The 17,637-nt window shown below is 38.3% G+C and overlaps 1 protein-coding gene across 2 annotated transcripts in view; it reads left to right on the top strand.

Moving 5' to 3' along the window:
* The window catches only part of MSR1 (macrophage scavenger receptor 1), an 82,105-nt gene that overhangs the window by 35,965 nt on the left and 28,503 nt on the right, over positions 1 to 17,637 (top strand). For both annotated transcript variants that reach the window (XM_086703298.1, XM_025933042.2), the window contains exons 6-8: positions 515 to 595; positions 6,281 to 6,370; positions 15,316 to 15,369. In XM_086703298.1, coding sequence (XP_086559424.1) covers positions 515 to 595; positions 6,281 to 6,370; positions 15,316 to 15,369 — 225 coding nt within the window. The remainder of the gene's footprint in view (positions 1 to 514; positions 596 to 6,280; positions 6,371 to 15,315; positions 15,370 to 17,637) is intronic.

Genomic DNA, 17,637 nt, shown 5'->3' on the forward strand with positions numbered 1-17,637 from the left:
TCTTTCTCTGCTCCTGGGTTCTAAGAACCTCGAAAAGTGGTAGCCACACATAATTATGTAATACATAATTAGGTTGTCTATTTTAGGGCTATCTCCTCCTTATCGGGATAGAACATTGCACTCCTCTGTAGCAGGGCATGCCTCCATTCTGGAAGGTCAGTCTTATTCGTGTTATTGCACAACAAAGAAAAGACTTTGAATTTACTTACAGAATTGTCTTTTTTTTTTTAATTTTTTTTAAGGTTTGTTTATTTTTGAGAGAGAGAGACCATAAGTCGGGGAGGGGCAGAGAGAGGGGAATAGAGGATCTGAAGTGGGCTCTGCACTGACAGCAGTGAGCCCAATGTGGGACTCAGACTCACGGGCCGTGAGATCATGACCTGAGCCAAAGTCCAACGTTTAACCGACTGAGCCACCCAGGTGGCCCTACTTATAGAACTGTCTTGAAACGTGACAGATCCATTTTACCTATGTTTTCAAACTTTGACCAATAATTGTAATTTATTTTTTAAAGGTCCTCCTGGACGCCCAGGTGAAAAAGGAGAGAGGGGTCCTGCTGGAGAAAGTGGTCCACGAGGCATTCCAGGTGCAATAGGTATGGTAATAGTAACCACTTAATCATACACTATAGGGCCAGGTAATATGTATGTGTGTAGGGGAAAATGGTTATTCGATTTTTCTCCTGTGGAGCATGTGCGTGTGTGTGTGTGTGTGTGTGTGTGTGTGTGTGTGTGTGTGTGTATTAAGGGGGATATTAAGTATTTTCCAGCAGCCTGATCACTATAATGTACGATATGTAACTGCTTTAGGTTTTTGAAAAAAGTTAAATGCTTTAGCCAGAGTTACCATATGGGGTTTTCAAGAAGTCTGGGGAGTGCTGTCCATGTCCTTTATCACACATAGTGTATGGCAGACCTAGCTTTAGGTCACATGAAGAGAATATGAAAATCATCTTCACATTGAATATATTTGCATTATATATATAATGTGTGTGTGTGTGCGTATATATATATACACGCACACACACACACATATATATACACATATGTATATATGCGTGTGTATATATATGTAAAATGTAATGTATATATGTAAAATATATATTAAATGTATATAAATATAAATAGTACATATACTATAGATGTATATATATGTGTGTATGTGTATATATGTGTGTGTGTGTATGTGTATGTATGTGTGTGTGTATATATATACGTGTATGTATATACACACACACACACACACACATCTCAAAGGAATTTGGATTCCTTGTATAGTCCTTAACTGGAATATATCTGCTTAAAATTAAGAAATCTAAATGTAAGTATTGACTAGAATACAAATGACTTCTACCTTCATTGTCAGCCACTCTCTGTATTTTGCTTCAAGCAAAATAGTTTTAAATTATTTTCCTCTGTTGATGTTGTAATCTTGAGAGCAGTATTTTGAGAGAAGATAATAGAAGACAGAAAAGGAGAAAGAGCATGAACTCTCCTTGCTCTCAAAAACATAAAGGAGACAAGAACAATAGCATGATTGTCATGTTATTCTTCACTAGAAATCAAATACCCACATGCTCTTTGAAAGTGGGGAGTATACCGCTTGGCTTAGTTATATCTAGGATGGGTTGTGCCACCCAAAACATGTCTAAATACCATGTACTTCATCCTATTATTCTGTCTTTTGGTTGTATAAAATGTTCTTCTTTCTGATCAATATATTGACTAGCCCGGGTTACATCAGAAAACTAGTGTTTAAAAATGAAAAACCTGAATATGACACCTCTGACCTTGGCATCATTATACTTAAAAGGCCAATGCATAGTTTACATGAAAAAGGCTTTAAAATTGTTTAAAATCTATTTGTGTATCTATTTATTTTATTACATACGTATACACAACATATACATAATTTTTTCTATTAGGCAGGTTGCTGGTATGCCTTTGAAAATATTGCCAGGTAAGATTCTTTATTCAGAAAAATCTTTCTACTTGACTAGCAATCCAGAGATCTTACCAATGGCGCGTTAATGTCATAGCAGGGGAAGTAACCAGTATTCTGTCAGCTGTCAGAGCTGCTATTGTCAAAGGTCTGTCAGCTCCTCCATTACAGACTGCAATTGTCAAAGCTTTATAACTCAACCATGTAAGTTCAGTCTGGGCTACAACTTGCTGTGCAAAACTTCATCTTGGGAGAATCTTTTGCACCTGTTTCTGAACTATGGATGTATGAAATAGAAAAAGGGATTTAAAAGTTTCAGCTTTTGTTAATACCCTGAGCAGATACCATTGCAAAGCTGCTCTGATTCTTTTAGTGAGGGTTTAGTCTGTTGCCGTTGGTACTGCTCTTTTACGCAAATAGGCATTATGTAGTTTCTCATGTAAGAGAGTTAGATTTCATTGTTGGGTTATAAGTTGACTCTGGTAGATTATTAAGTTGCCATTTGGTCTGGTGCACTGCAGCAAAAGTATTCAGGTTACCAGGCATCTCTCTTAATGGATTCTTCCTCGCTTGATTGGTACATTCTGTTTTGTTCGCTGCCAGATTACCTAATTGCTCAATATGGGTACTAGAATCAGGAAGTAAAGAGTATATGATGAACAGTCATGATAATTCTACTTCCTGATTACAGCAAGTTCATTGACATCTCACGAATACGTGCAGTCGAGCTTATTAAACTCCGCTTGACCAACTAACTCAAAGTCCTCTAGATTCACAACCGTGGTCTCTAAACCTGACAAACTTTAATGATTATTCTAGCGGCCTGAATAACCAATTCATTAATATACTGCAGTAGATACTCAGGTACTGGGCTGGGTATTATGTTAAAATGTGCTGTATCTCAAATAACAGAAATTTCAGAGTGGTAGTTCCTTGGAAGCATGCCAGGGAGAATGACCTATGCCTTTTACTCAACAAAATCTTTGCTGAGCACTTTTCCTGTTCCTCGTGTGCTCTACAAGGCCTTGTGGACCCTATACTCAGAGGTTGAGAATTTCTGCCTGCACAAAACTTCCAGTATGATAAGTAATTCTATAAACGATAAATGTCATGGTAGAGGATTCTTGACATCCTCTGAAATCCTTTGGGGGCACTTTCTGGGTTATTCCCCCATGATAATAGTGCTTTAAGGAAAGGATGCTGAATTAGATCCTGAAGTATCCTTTCTGTAGCCATCTACTAGGCTGTTTCTGCCCACTGCGATCAATAACAGGGTAGCCTGACCTGTGGGCATGGGAGCGCTATCTACGCGAGACGCCTTGAGAGGGAACCAAAGGGTCCATTGGCCACAAAACATTGATCATTATCCAGTGCTGTTTACTTTTCAGACATAGCTTGAATTTTCTTCCATAAGAATCATGCTTCTGGAAGAGAAAATGAAGTCCATCTAACTGTGGTTATTGAAGGACAAGAACTGCATTTCATTTATCTTTATATCTACCCGTGTCTTTACCCCACCCACCCCTCTTCTTCCAGTCTGTGGCCCAAAAAGCTTTATCCCCCAGGCTGGAACCAGGACAGTGCTCCCCAAAATATGCATTTGAGTAAGGAACATTGCTGGCTGCAGACTCTTGCTACGAGTGTAGAAAGCAGGTTTCTTTGGGAGGTAACTAATTATGCCAATGAATCCAAAAATGTCTGCAAATTATGTACATACCATTAAATAAAATTAAATTAGCAGCCTTGACAAAAAGCTGGTGAAAATAATGATTATATTACAAAGAAGAACATCGGGGCACCTGGGTGGCTCATTCGGTTGAGTGTCCTACTCTTGGTTTCGGCTCAAGTCATGATCTCATGGTTCGTGAGATCGAGCCCCACATCAGGCTCTGTGCTGACAATTTGGAGCCTGCTCAGGATTCTCTCTCTGTCCCCCACTTTCTTTCTGCCCCTCCCCCACTCACACACACAGATGCACGCATGTTCTCTCTCTCAAAATAAATAAAAATAAAGAAGTATCATTAAATACACAAGTCACATAACTCTAAAGGTCATACAGAGTCTGCCTAAATATCTCCCATAATGGAGGTCTAATGATCAAGTGATTTCTATGAAAGTATCACATGGCCTTCATTTATGGATTCCTTTGTTCACCCACTGAAAATGTGACATAATTCCTAGTTGAAGAGCTGTATTCTGAGTGTCACCGAAATGTATTCAGTAAGTCATTATTGGAGAGGTTTTTCCTGATCCCCTTGCTAGGCATCCTCTATTACATTTCTCTCTTTTTTCTAAAATTATCATCTCCAAAATCACCTTCTTTCTTGATTTGTTAACTTTCTTTTTTTTTTTAAATTTTTTTTTTTTTAACGTTTATTTATTTTTTTGGGACAGAGAGAGACAGAGCATGAACGGGGGAGGGGCAGAGAGAGAGGGAGACACAGAATCAGAAACAGGCTCCAGGCTCTGAGCCATCAGCCCAGAGCCCGACGCGGGGCTCGAACTCACGGACTGCGAGATCGTGACCTGGCTGAAGTCGGACGCTTAACCGACTACGCCACCCAGGCGCCCCTTAACTTTCTTGCTGTATGTCTCCACAGTGGAAGATCTGTTCAGATAAGAACCTGTGTAACTCCAAGAACATATAGGGACTGACATAATATGTGTGCTCAGTGTATCTTTGTTGAATTAATGGAGAAAATTGTACAAATGGGAGTTACCCGTGAGCAGCATTCTATAAAGAGTGGGCAGTGGCCTAAGATTTACAAAAAGAGAGAGAAAGAATTTATAGTCGGTGTTTTTATATGTAAATTTGAGTGACCTTTTAATAACTGTAAGTACAGATACTGACTGTCTTCCTTGGGTAATGAAGAAAGGTATAAGTATTAATCAATTAGCCCATCTTGAGAACTGATGATAATTCCTTTTTAGGCTGTATGCTATGAAATCCAGCTAGTAGATACTATAAGGTAGAGTGTGTTTGTGTGTGAGTTTGTGTGTGTATTCGATATATGAAAATAGCAATTTATGTATCATATATTGATATAGTTAGGTATATATAGATGTATACATATACATTTATATATAATGCATATATACAGTATATCTATATTTATGTAAAGTAATGTATATTGAATTATTAAATTGAGATGCCCTGACTTTACTCATATTTCTAAACATAATTTATCATTTTATTGCTTTGGATATGTGCTTAATATACAATGGAAGCAAAGTTTAGGCTGGCATAAATAATATTTCTTAACTATTTAAGAATGTTAAATTTTAACTTAACTTTAAACTTTAACTTAAATGTTGAACTTAACATTTCTTAAAGAATATTTAGCTCAATTTTAGGTATCTATATGAATGTACCTCAAGAAAAGATTTTTTTTTTTTTTTTTTTTTTTTTTTACTGAATTAAGTATGGATAAGTCCTGCCTCCTGGAACTTGTAAACTAACAACAATATATTAACAGATTGATATTGGAAAAAGATGTATAATTTTTAAATTTTTCATAGTGTGCTTCCCAAGGAGTTAACTGAAAATTGAATTAACAGAATCTCTGTGAACTGATAATAACATCTAAAATGAGATTTTTACAATAGTTTATTTCAAACTGCTGGACCCCAGGATGAAATAGTTTATTCTACTGGAAAATAACACTTTCATGTGCAGTTTTCATGGTCACTACAGTAATGGTGGGGGGCTATTTTCATTTAATCACATAAAATCCTGGGTTTGTATATTTATATAATATGCACCCATAAATGAATCTTTGTATAGTACACACACACACAAATGTATATATATCACATATATATGGTCACATTATTGTTTGGGATTACAATAGAATGTGTAAAATCAAGTACATGAAAGAAAGCTTAATATATTCCAGCAGTAGGACCCAATTTTTTAAATATTTTTTTATACTTCTCATTGCTTGAGTTGTGTTTTTTCAGGAACAAATCTTCAGAATTCCGTTTTCACCTTGTACATTTCAAAGTTACCATTTCAGCTACAGGCAGAATCCTGCCATTTGAGGATTCCTGATTGGATTACATAAGCCTTCTGGTTAAAACTCCAAAAATTTTTTTCTTATATGCTTTTTACTTGTGATAACAATATGTTTTTTATTGAGTATCTACATTGTACTAAATGCACTAATGTTTCTACCAACTGCTTATAATGTTTATCAATGGCACTCATGAAATGTTATGATCAAATATTATCCCTACCTTTGGAAATTTGCCTATTGTATATTCATTGATTTTCTTATACTCACAAACCTATATGAAAAATGATTTATTTCCACTGTGTTTTTCTTCGTTAACGACATAGGTCCTCCAGGTCCCAAAGGTGATCGGGGAGCAATTGGTTTTCCTGGAAGCCGAGGATTCCCAGGACCAATGGGGAAGACCGGGAGGACAGGTGTGGTGATCATCTAGATGTTCTTTGTAGATAATGTAATATATACATGGAGCAGAGATACTTTCCCATAGTCTTGCATAACAAAAACAATAGCCATCCCAGCATGAACAGCTGATGCACATGTAGTTTGTCTCGTGGTCTGCAACATTTAGAAACTAATTTCTGTCTACCTGAGCAGTTTCTATGTCCCAAAGGAAGTCTTAAAAAAAAAAAAAAAAAAAAAAAGACAACAGAGGATTTATAAACTCTACCCAACCATAAATCACATGAAGAACGGTATCTATCTTAGAAGAGAGTGGAAAGACTCACGAAGAAAAACAAAGTATAAATATACTTTTAACTAAAATGGGCCAAACCCTGGGAAGTTATAGTCAGCAATCCACAGATAGGTCAGAAATCGTAGTCTCTGCAAGATAAACTGGCTGCTATTATATATTAGTTCTTAATAATCTGCATGATTCAGGCTCTTTAAAATTTACATACGTGATGACATTATTTCTACTCCTTATAACAGTAGCCTAATCTTGAATTGTGAGCTTTACAAGGAAATTTTAGAAGGAGAGAGGCTTATTGTTTCCTAATCTCAAAGAAAATTATGACAAAGGGTCATAATCACCTTATCATTGAGGTGGGTTTTTTTTTTTTTTTAATCCATTTTCTTTTTTGGAGTAATTTTAGGTTTATAGAAAAACTGCACAGAAAATACAGAGAGTTCCCATAAACCCACATCCAGTTTCCCTATTATTAACCCCTCGCGTCAGTGTGGTGCATTTATTAGAATTGATGAACCAATACTGATACGTTATTATTAATTTAAGACCACGGTTTATATTAGATTTCACTCTTAGTGTTATACATTCTGTGGGTTTTGACAAATATATAAAGACATGTGTCCACCACTGGAGTGTCATACAGAGCAGTTTCACTGCCTTAAAGATCCCCTGGGGTCCTCCTACTCCTCACCACCCCACTCCCTCCCAGCCCTGGCTACCACTAATCTGTTTGCACTCTCCATGGTTTTGCCTTTTCCAGAAGGTCATACAGTTGAAATTATACTGTAGGTAATCGTTTCAGATTGGCTTATTCCATTTAGCAATATGCATTTAAGCTTCTCCATGTCTTTTTGTGGCCTGAGAGCTCATTTATTTTTAATGCTCAGTATATCCTGATGTATGGATGTATCACAATTCGTTTGTGCATTCACTTATTTGAAGGACATCGTGGTACTTCCAAGTTTGGGCAGTCATGAATAAGACTGCTGACATGAGTTTGCCTAGAAGTTCGACTGCTGCATCGGATGGTAAACCTGTGTTTAATTCTGTAAGAAACCGCCAGACTGTCTTCCAAAGGGTCTGTACCGTTTTGCACTCCCACCACAATGAATGAGAGTTCCTGTTGTTCCACGTCCACACTGGCCTTTGGTGTTGTCAGCGTTTGGATTTTAGCAGTTTTAATAAGTGTGCTGAGGTGTTGTTTTTTGTTAATCTTTATTTATGTAGTTTTGAGAAAGGGAGGGAGGAAGAGAGGGAGGGAGAGAGAGAGATCGATCGATTCAGATCCATCACGAGTGAAGGAGGGGCAGAGAGAAAGGGAAGATCCATCATGAGTGGACGAGGGGCAGAGGGAAACGGAAAGAGAGAACCCTGAGCACACTCCATGCTCAGCATGGAGCCCTGTGCCCATCGATCTCACAACCACCAGATTATGATCTGAGCTGATATCAAGAGTCAGACATTTAACTGAGATGCTCAGGCGCCCCAAGGTGTTTTTGATGGTGTCAGTAGCAATTAAGCTTGGAGAAAAATCAGCTAGCCACCAATAAGCAGCCTTCAATCAGACCCAATTACCTGAACTGAATGGTATATTTATATACCAACCATCTCTAAATCTGTCTAGCTTTGATCAGGCCTTTTTGGCAAAATGGGAAGAAGTGTTCGTTTGTTAATTTGTTTGAAATTATCTACATCCTTCAGGAATTGCTGAATTTACTAAATGAGCAACTTGTGTGCGATAGATAAATATATTTAAAAACCCTGAATTTGACAAAATTGCAAAGCTACTTATAGTTTCTGAGATAATTTAAAATAGTTCCATGAAATGCGAAAACATATTTTATCTGTATTCTAACTTTAAAGCTAAAATGGCATGCTAATCTACTATCTCATTTATTATCCCTGGCAAAATCATGGTAATAGTTTGTTTGGGACTCTTTCTGGTACAGACTATTTGTAACTTTCTATTTACATTAAATCATAAAGGGTAACTTCATAAATGAGTATCAATATGAGCTCTGAGTAAATCAGAGTTATTAATTTGTCTTTCTGGAAAGTCTACACAAAAAGGGGAAACATGGGAAAAAATATGAATGTTAAGAAGGCCCTATTCTTTTTCACACCCATCTGTTATGTATAATCTTCCTATATGGTCAGGGATGATGTTAGAAATAAACCACAGAAGAGGCCTGTAACTGTAACGTAACTTAGCTGATTTAATGAAAACTAAGCTTCCTCATTTATTGAGTGCCTATATTTCCTTCTACACCATGCTTGGAGCTGGGAGTACAAAACTAGCCGGCTCCCCACCCTTGAGTTTTCTCCCAGAAATTTCCTCGCAATGGCTACTCTTCTAAAACTTAGTCAAGGGGCGCCTGGGTGGCGCAGTCAGTTAAGCGTCCGGCTTCAGCCAGGTCACGATCTCGCGGTCCGTGAGTTCGAGCCCCGCGTCGGGCTCTGGGCTGATGGCTCAGAGCCTGGAGCCTGTTTCCGATTCTGTGTCTCCCTCTCTCTCTGCCCCTCGCCCGTTCATGCTCTGTCTCTCTCTGTCCCAAAAATAAATAAACGTTGAAAAAAAAAATTAAAAAAAAAAATAAAAATAAATAAAACTTAGTCAACAAGATCATTCTGTAATGTGTATGTGCACGATCTAATCTTACGTGGTTCATTTGAGAAGAATGAATGTTTGTCACAGTGGTTTGTATTTGAATTTCATGTTGGCACCTAGTTATTCCATGTCTGTTATTTATTTTAACCTCTTGGGAAATACAGGGAAAGCATAGTATGGTAGGTACTTGACAGAAATAGCATAGTGTATCCTTTAAAAAAAAAGAGCACCTCCCCACACATTTAAGCCTCTCTGTGTCTCAGTTTCCTCATCTAAAAACAAGGCTATTAAGAAGACCCATATTTTAGAATTTCTGTAAAAATAAAATAAATTAATAAATGTTTTAAAGTACTTCAAACAGTTTCTATCAGAAAGTAAGCTATATATACAAGCTATATAAACATGTTAGTTATTAGCTGCTGCCTATACAAGCTCTAGTGTGTTTCTTTTTCCCCACTGTCAAGCTCCTACAGTTCAACAAATGCCCTCTAATCAAAGTATTTGAGAGAGCATTCACTGATTCATTCACCCAGTCAACATAATTTTATGAGGGTTCGCTGTGTGCTGCAGATAAAACATAGCATATCCCCTAAGGAGCAGGAATAAAAAAATGCAGAAGCAATTAGCTATAGTGCAATGTGGTAGGTAATAAACATTCGTGAATTAGGACCAAACACTATGGAAGCAGAAAGTAGAGAGTGATTAATTCTGTAGAGCAAGACAGGGTATTATAGAGGAAGCAGTGTTAGTGCTGGCCTAAAAGATGTATAATAGGTTTTATACCTGAAACTACTAGAATATTGTATGTGAAATATACTTAGGTTAAAAAAAAAAAAAATGGATACAATGTCTGTAGGTCGGAGGTTCTCAAGCTTTACCAGGCATTAGAATCGCCTGTAAGTCCTGTTAAAATGGCTTACTAGGCTCTACCCCAGAGTTTTTGTTTTTGTTTTAAGTTTATTTTGAGAGAGGAAGAGAATGCATGTGGGAGCGGGGGAGGGGCAGAGAGAGAGAGGGAGAGAGAGAATCCCAAGCAGGCTCCACACTGTCAGCACAGAGCCTGACAAGGGGCTCAATCTCTCCAACTGTGAAATCATGACCTGAGCCAAAATCAAGACTCAGATGCTTAACCAGTTGAGGCCACCCAGGCGTCCCTACCTCCCAGAGCTTCTAAATCAACAGTTTGGGGGCTGGGGGCTGGGCTCCCTTGAAATTTTTTAGTCCTCACAAGTTTCCAGGTGATAGTGATGATGTTGTTTCGGGGAACACACTTTGAGAACCATATATTCAGGTAAAGAAAAGGAGTGGAGAAAGAGAAACTCTGCAAAAATAAAAGCAAGAGCAGAGGTAAGAATTCCTATGACAAAAGATATCCTTAGGATATCACTGCCTTATTTAAAACTCAAATTCAGTAGAAATGTGAACATCATTCCTGGTACTACTTTAGTTATACTGTAGATTAAAACAATGAATAATAGAGTCTCTCCTCCAAAATAATCCAAAGAAGGTAGTAAAACTAGAAAGAAAATCCAGTAATTGTCATATTCTAACCAATGACACGGCCTGGACTATCTGAATAATATTTAAAGCACTGACAGATTTAAAAGCAAAAAGCTAGTCAGTTAAGCGTCCGACTCCAGCCAGGTCACCATCTCGCGGTCCGTGAGTTCGAGCCCCGCGTCGGGCTCTGGGCTGATGGCTCAGAGCCTGGAGCCTGTTTCCGATTCTGTGTCTCCCTCTGTCTCTGCCCCTCCCCCGTTCATGCTCTGTCTCTCTCTGTCCCAAAAATAAATAAACGTTAAAAAAATAAATAAATAAATAAACCTTAAAAGCAAAAAGCTTAAGAAGGAGCACCCTGTTGGGGCGCCTGAGTGGCGCATTAGGTTAAGAGTCTCGCTCTTGATTTCGGCTCAGGTCATGATCTCACAGTTTGTGAGATGGAGCCATGCATTGGGCTCTGCACTGACAGCAAGGAAGCTGCTTGGGATTCTCTCTCTCCCTCTTGCTCTGCCCTCCCCTGCTCGCTTTCTCTCGGTCTCTCTCTCTGCGTGTCTCTCAAGATAAATAAACTTAAAAAAAAAAAAAGAGCACCCTATTTATTTTCTCTTCTGCTCTCCTCTTCTTCCCTCCCTTGTGTCCTTCTTCTGCATGAAATAATTACTTGCTGTATATACACTGCAATCTAGATCCTGGGAAATGAGGGGTCAATAAGACACGGTCCTTAATAGTCCTTAAGAGAAAGGAAAGACTTTATGTTGTCTTGATATCTAACAGATCTGTAGAGTAGAGCAGTTATAATCTGACATATGTATTTCAAAAAGCTTTGAAGATTTAACTGAAATGTAACCTTACCCATCTTCAAAATCTCTGAATGTAACCTCGCCGAATGAACTAGGTTTTAGAGCCTGTAAATAAGGTGCCTCCCTTCGGCTGGAGTCACAGAGCCCATTCAAAGTCCGACTGTAAGGGTGAGTTATGGTCTTTCTTCAGAGTATCTGAAACTCTCGACTGTAAATGATCCATGTATTTATTTGACAGATAATTACTGAACGTTTTCTCTGTGACATTCATGGAAATAGTCACAAATCAGTGAATACATGGGTTTGAAGTTCAGAGGAGAGGCTAGAAGTAGACACACTTGTAGCTATGATTATATAAAAGTTTATTGGAATCTTTGGTTTTAATACTCTTTCATGGGCAGATGGTGAGAGGAGAAGGGGCCGAGGATGAAGCCTTAACCAGCGAGGTACAGGATCCGCAGTAAAAGCCAAGCCGTAGATTGAGCAGAAGCAGCCAGGGTGATTAAGAAAAGCTGGGGGATGTGGTGAGAAAAAGCCAAAGGCAAGAGCGAGTTTCACAAGGTGGTCGAGTAAGATGAGCTCTAGAGAAGTCCCTTTGCTGTTGTTGCTGTTGTTGTAAGGATGTCACCTTTATTGAGAGCAGTTTCCGTGGGGTGAGTGGAAACCAGATCGGGGGATGCTCAGAGGTGTGGAGGATCCAGGATCAGCTGGAACGTGGAGGTAGAGTCAGTTCTTGAACAGTCTTGACTCTCAGAGAACAGATCAGGTTTTTCTGTGTTGTGGTTTTCATTTGTTTTGTTTTTCTTTGAAAGAGATTTGAATACCACTTAGATGCAGCTGGCAGGATAAAATAAGGGAGGGGTTGAGGAGACCCAGGAAGGAGGGGGGAGGTTAATGAGAAGGTCAAAGGTGAAGCCTTCAGGAAACAGGAAGCAGTCTTCGGCTTAGGGCGGAGGATGGTCTCATCTAAAATTGAAATACCTGAAGACCTGGGCTCATAGGGCATGTGTGGCAAAATAAGTAACCTAGTGTTCCAGCCCGTAGCAGGGGCACTAAAAATACTTGAAATCATAATGTGATTGAAAATACCCCCTCCTCTACATAAAGTTAGAATGTCAATATATTACATACTATTTATTTCTTGTTTTTTAATGGCTTTCAGAAATATAAGCTCCTTATTTTTGATTGAAGAGTGCCACTTATGGAGGGAGATTACCTCCAGGTTTTGACAATTCTTGGGCTCCGTTTTAGCCAAAGGTATCCTTGTAAAGGAGGGATGCACTCGTGTTCTCTAGCAAGGGTGTTTCTGATGTGTTTACCTGTGAGAAAAAAATCTCCAAGTAACTTCGTCTGTGAGGAGATCTTTGAGTCATGCTAGAGTAACCTAAAACATTTGTGTTTACTTATAAGAAGGAAAAAAAAAAGTTTTGTTTCATTTTATCATTTTTAAAAAGTGGTATGAAATAAAAAAGCAAAATTAAAAAAAACCTGATTTTTGATTTATCATAAGATCGAGAGCTAACAGGATTTAAGTGGGTCGTTCCCTCAGGGCTCTGGCTCGAGCATTTCTATTTTTAAACTCTCCAAAACAAATTGTAATATAAAAAGACTCCCAAGAAGAGTGTACAGCTCTTTCTTTTTTCTAAATAAAGCAAAAATGATCAAATTAAGCTTGTTTATTACATTACCTTCTCTGAAAAGAATTAGAACTGATCATTACACCCTTTTAAGTACCCCTGTCCCAATTTTTGTTTAATATCTTGGACTTTTTCCTCTTGGGGACATGGAGATACAATATCTCATAAAAGTATATCATCGAAAAAATTGGAAAGGAGTTGAGTACTTTGATAAATTAATGATTTTTGAAAGTTTCACATTACCTGAAATGACTGAATCACAATTAAAAAGTGAATATAATTATGTACAGTGTAATCATGTATGGAAAATGGTTAGAGACAATCTATTCATACTCTAAAAAGGAATGGTTGGCATTTCATGAAATCTTCACAGTGAAATTTTAATTGGAAACAGCTTATAATTTTTAGGTGTTAAATCTCAATTCTCATGTTACTTATCAATGTAATTTTATATTTTTAAATCTGATAAATTGGGGCTCAAAAAGTCTTTAAATGACGCATAAGAACAAATGTTCAAAAACAAAGGTGAATACAAAGTAAACTAAATGAGGGAAACAAAACAATAAAAAACCCAAATAAATATTAAAACTTTAAAATTAAAAATAACTGTATCATATTCTCTCTCTCCTTCCCTCTCTCAAAATAAATAAATAAATAAGCATTAAAAAAATGGTGCCATAAAACGTGAAGTGAGATGAAAAAGTCCTTTCTCGTTCACTGAGAATAAAACCACAGTGGGACCATTCTAGCTAAGCTTTGGGAGATGTTGTGAAACGGTAAGAGCTACTGTCTGTTAATTTATTCATCTCTTATGGGCAAGAGGCTTTATAAACATCGTTGCTGATTTTCAAGGTAACTCTTCAATGGAAGGTGTTATTTTTTTCATTTGATGGAAGAATAAACTTTTAGTTCAGAAAGATTTGAGGGACGCCTGGCTGGCTCAGGCAGTTAAGCATCTGACTTTGGCTCAGGTCATGATCTCACGGTCCGTGAGTTCGAGCCCCGAGTGGGGCTCTGTGCTGACAGCTCGGAGCCTGGAGCCTGCTTTGGATTCTGTGTCTCCCACTCTCTGCCCTTCCCCTGCTTGTACTCTGTGCTTGGTTGCTCACACTTGAGCTCGCTCACACACGGTCTCTCTCTCTCTCTCTCTCTCTCCCTCCCTCCCTCCCTCCCTCTCAAAAATAAATAAACATTAAAAAAATGAAATAAAGGTGGAGCTGTGGTTGAATAGCAACCTTTAGCAAAGATTTTAACAATGTTTCTGATACCTATTTAAATCCTGACCCTCCTATAAAATGCTAGCCTTTTACCACACCCCTATGTAAATAGATAAGGTTTCTCAAAGCCAAAGTAAGTAGGCTTAGAGGTTTAGATGCCCCTCAGACCTTCTTACCTTCCCTCAGAAGGAGGCGATCAGGATCTTAGCACTCTCAGAAATTCATTCCCAGATGTTTGGGATTTTCCCCTCTTAACAAATAGAAAAACAGATGAAGTATAATGGAAAATACAGAAATCAAGGTTTAAGATGGGATAAAAGACACAAGACATCCTGGGGGGAGAGAGAAAGGCAAAAATCAAAGAGGGAAAACAAAAACAGAAGATGAATAAGCACAAATCGTGCTTATACATTAGTTTTGCCTGCTTTAGGAAAATCGGATGTTTAATGCCCTTGTAGATAATTTGAGATTATGTAACGGAGCTAATAGACTTTTAAAATGATGGCCATCATTGGAGTGCCTGGATGGCTCGGTTGGTTAAGAGACAGACTCTTGGTTTCAGCTCAGGTCATAATCTCAGGGTTTGTGAGTTCAGGCTCGAGTTGGGCTGCTTGGGATTCTCTTCTCATTTCCTCTCTCTCTCTCTGCCCCTCCCCTCCTTGCACTTTCTCTCTCTCTCTCAAAATAAATGAATAAACATTAAATTTTTTAATAAAATAAAATGATATCCATTGTTATTACCATCAACATTATTGTATTTGAGCATCTGTAGGTTGTTTTAAGTTGAGATTCCAGGTTACTTTGTGATGCTCTGTCTCCATTTAAAGCAATTAATTTTTGTCTCCATTTACAGCAATTAATTTTTTAATTGGTTACAAATAAAATTGGTGCTTTTTTTGTTTGTTTCCAAGGAAATCCTGGACCCAAAGGCCAGAAGGGGGAAAAAGGGAGCGGAAGCATGCTAAGTAAGTTTATGGTTCATTGTTTTTATGTGTGCCTTGTAATAAATAAGCTTGTGATGATAGTGGTCTGGGCTCGAGGCAAATATTGGGAACTTCAGTATTGAGCCGTAGAGATTCTTTGCAAGCCAGCCACAGTGTTCTACAAATAAAGCTTGCTAATTGGAGTAAAACAAATAGATTAAATTATACAACTCTAAGTTTCATTACCCATTACCCATTTGTATTTTGTTTTCTTGAGGAGCACAGTTTTCTAAAAGTTCCACATAGAAAACTGTTCACTTTTCAAGCCACTTTCAATCTGCTGAAGGAAAACCAAGTTTATGAATAGAAACAATTATAGCCTCCTTGCCTACTGAGTAAACTTACTGAAAGGCTACCTATAGGAATTTGGACAATCTGACAACCCTGACCCATCAATTCCCTGAAGGCTGGGGTTTTTGTGTTTTGTTTTGCATCGCTAAAAACTTGAAAGGTTGCGTTCTACGTCACAACCTCAACAGAACAGATTTCACACTGGGATCCCTTTTGATAGGATTGTTAGAGGAGATGTCTTCAACATACCAGGCTGTAAGTCAGTTGAGTGTCTGGGCTGCGTCCACACGGATCCAGTGATCCAGTGAAAGGATTATGAAAAGGGATTGAGGGACCCTCCCCTGCATCCCCAGTAGGACCTGTGTGTGCTGTGACTCTGGGAGTAGCCGCTCCGAGCGCACACACACACATAATCTCTACCCAACCAGGGTCTGTTTTAGATAGATTACGGCTAATCCTTTAATGTACCAAAACTCTAGCACTTTTCAGTCATAGTTATTTTAAAAACGTAGTACCAATTTCTCTGCCTTAGAGCAGAAGGAATTATTTTCACCTGTACCGTGCACGGATGCCACACTTAGATAACTGAGGGTCGGCACTGTGAATGCCAGCCACTAAAGCATCACGTAGCTACAGGATGCTTTTCACAGTTGTTGCACTGTTGATCCCGTTGCTCCTAAACTGAACAACATTTAGTAGTGTGTGCCTCCCCCACGAGCTTTGGCGTCGCTCGGTGATTATTAGCGCTGCTGTTATTACATTAAGATATGGAAACATTAGTATGCATTTTCTCCTGCGTGTTCATTACTTCTGGAATGTGATCACTTCTGACAGCTGGAACACTTTTTTTTTTTTTTTTTTTTTAATCCCACTTACCTTCCGTGCTCTGTGTCTCTCCAGTTATTTTCACTTAAGCTCTTCGTAACTCTTTTCCCTATCTTCCTGTTGATCTCTGTCTTTATCTCTGCCTTTATCTCTGGTTCTTTTTTTTTTTTTTTAATCTCTTTTGCTCCCGTTCCTGAGACTTTTCTGAGCCACTTAACCTTGACTCTGGGGAAGTTTGGCAAGTAAAGAACTTCTCTGTTTTGCAGTCTATACACTGAACACCCACACTGCCTTCTGTTACCTGGGGTTACCAACGCTTTGAACATGTTTTTCAGATACGTTCAGAGATGTTTCACTTACAGGTATTTTCATGGCTGTTTTGAACTTAAGTGCACACTTGCTTTGTGAAAGCAATGATAGAGACATTTCTGTGTACAAGTGTTTATGATCTGCAGACTTCCCTCCATGCACTCCCCCCGCCCCACAGAGAGTATGTGTAACTCCATAATGTTTCTAAAAGAGAGAAAAAAATCATATGCACAGACATCTATACAGTATGTTCTTCTTTTTCCTCACTTAAGTCAATATGTCAGTCATCTGCCCATGTCGGTCCATGTGACTTTAGCTCTTTTTTCTCGACCACTCTGCATTGTTCCATTATATAGCTATGCCACAGTGACTATAGTATTCTATCCCCTAGTCAGGAGCACTTGATGATTTCTTGCTTGCCATGGTTTGGCTTTATTAAGCAATGCCACATTTAGCAGTCTCGTACATGATCTTGTGGAAATACTCTGTAATAGACTATTTGCTAGAAGTAGAATCAATAGTCCAAAGGTGGCTTGCAGTTTACAATGTGATGGTTTCTTGTAAATGGCTCCAAAAAGGTTGGACCAATTTATTCTGCATGTAATTGCCTGATTCCCCACATCTTCAGTTACTTCTGATAAATAAAACTTTATATGAAATTATTTTAACAAATACATTTAATATTTTTTTAGGCATGATTTAAATATAAAAGGAGTAATCACTGATTTCCTCTTTTGTACATTTGTCAGGACCAGTGCAACTCCCGGATCATATTTGGGCAGGGCCCTTTTAAGATCAGGCAGGTTGGGCAAGACACCCTCTGCT

This window comes from Puma concolor, chromosome B1, assembly GCF_028749965.1.
Source record: "Puma concolor isolate L17-30 chromosome B1, mPumCon1.1.hap2, whole genome shotgun sequence".
Classification (NCBI taxonomy): domain Eukaryota; kingdom Metazoa; phylum Chordata; class Mammalia; order Carnivora; family Felidae; genus Puma; species Puma concolor.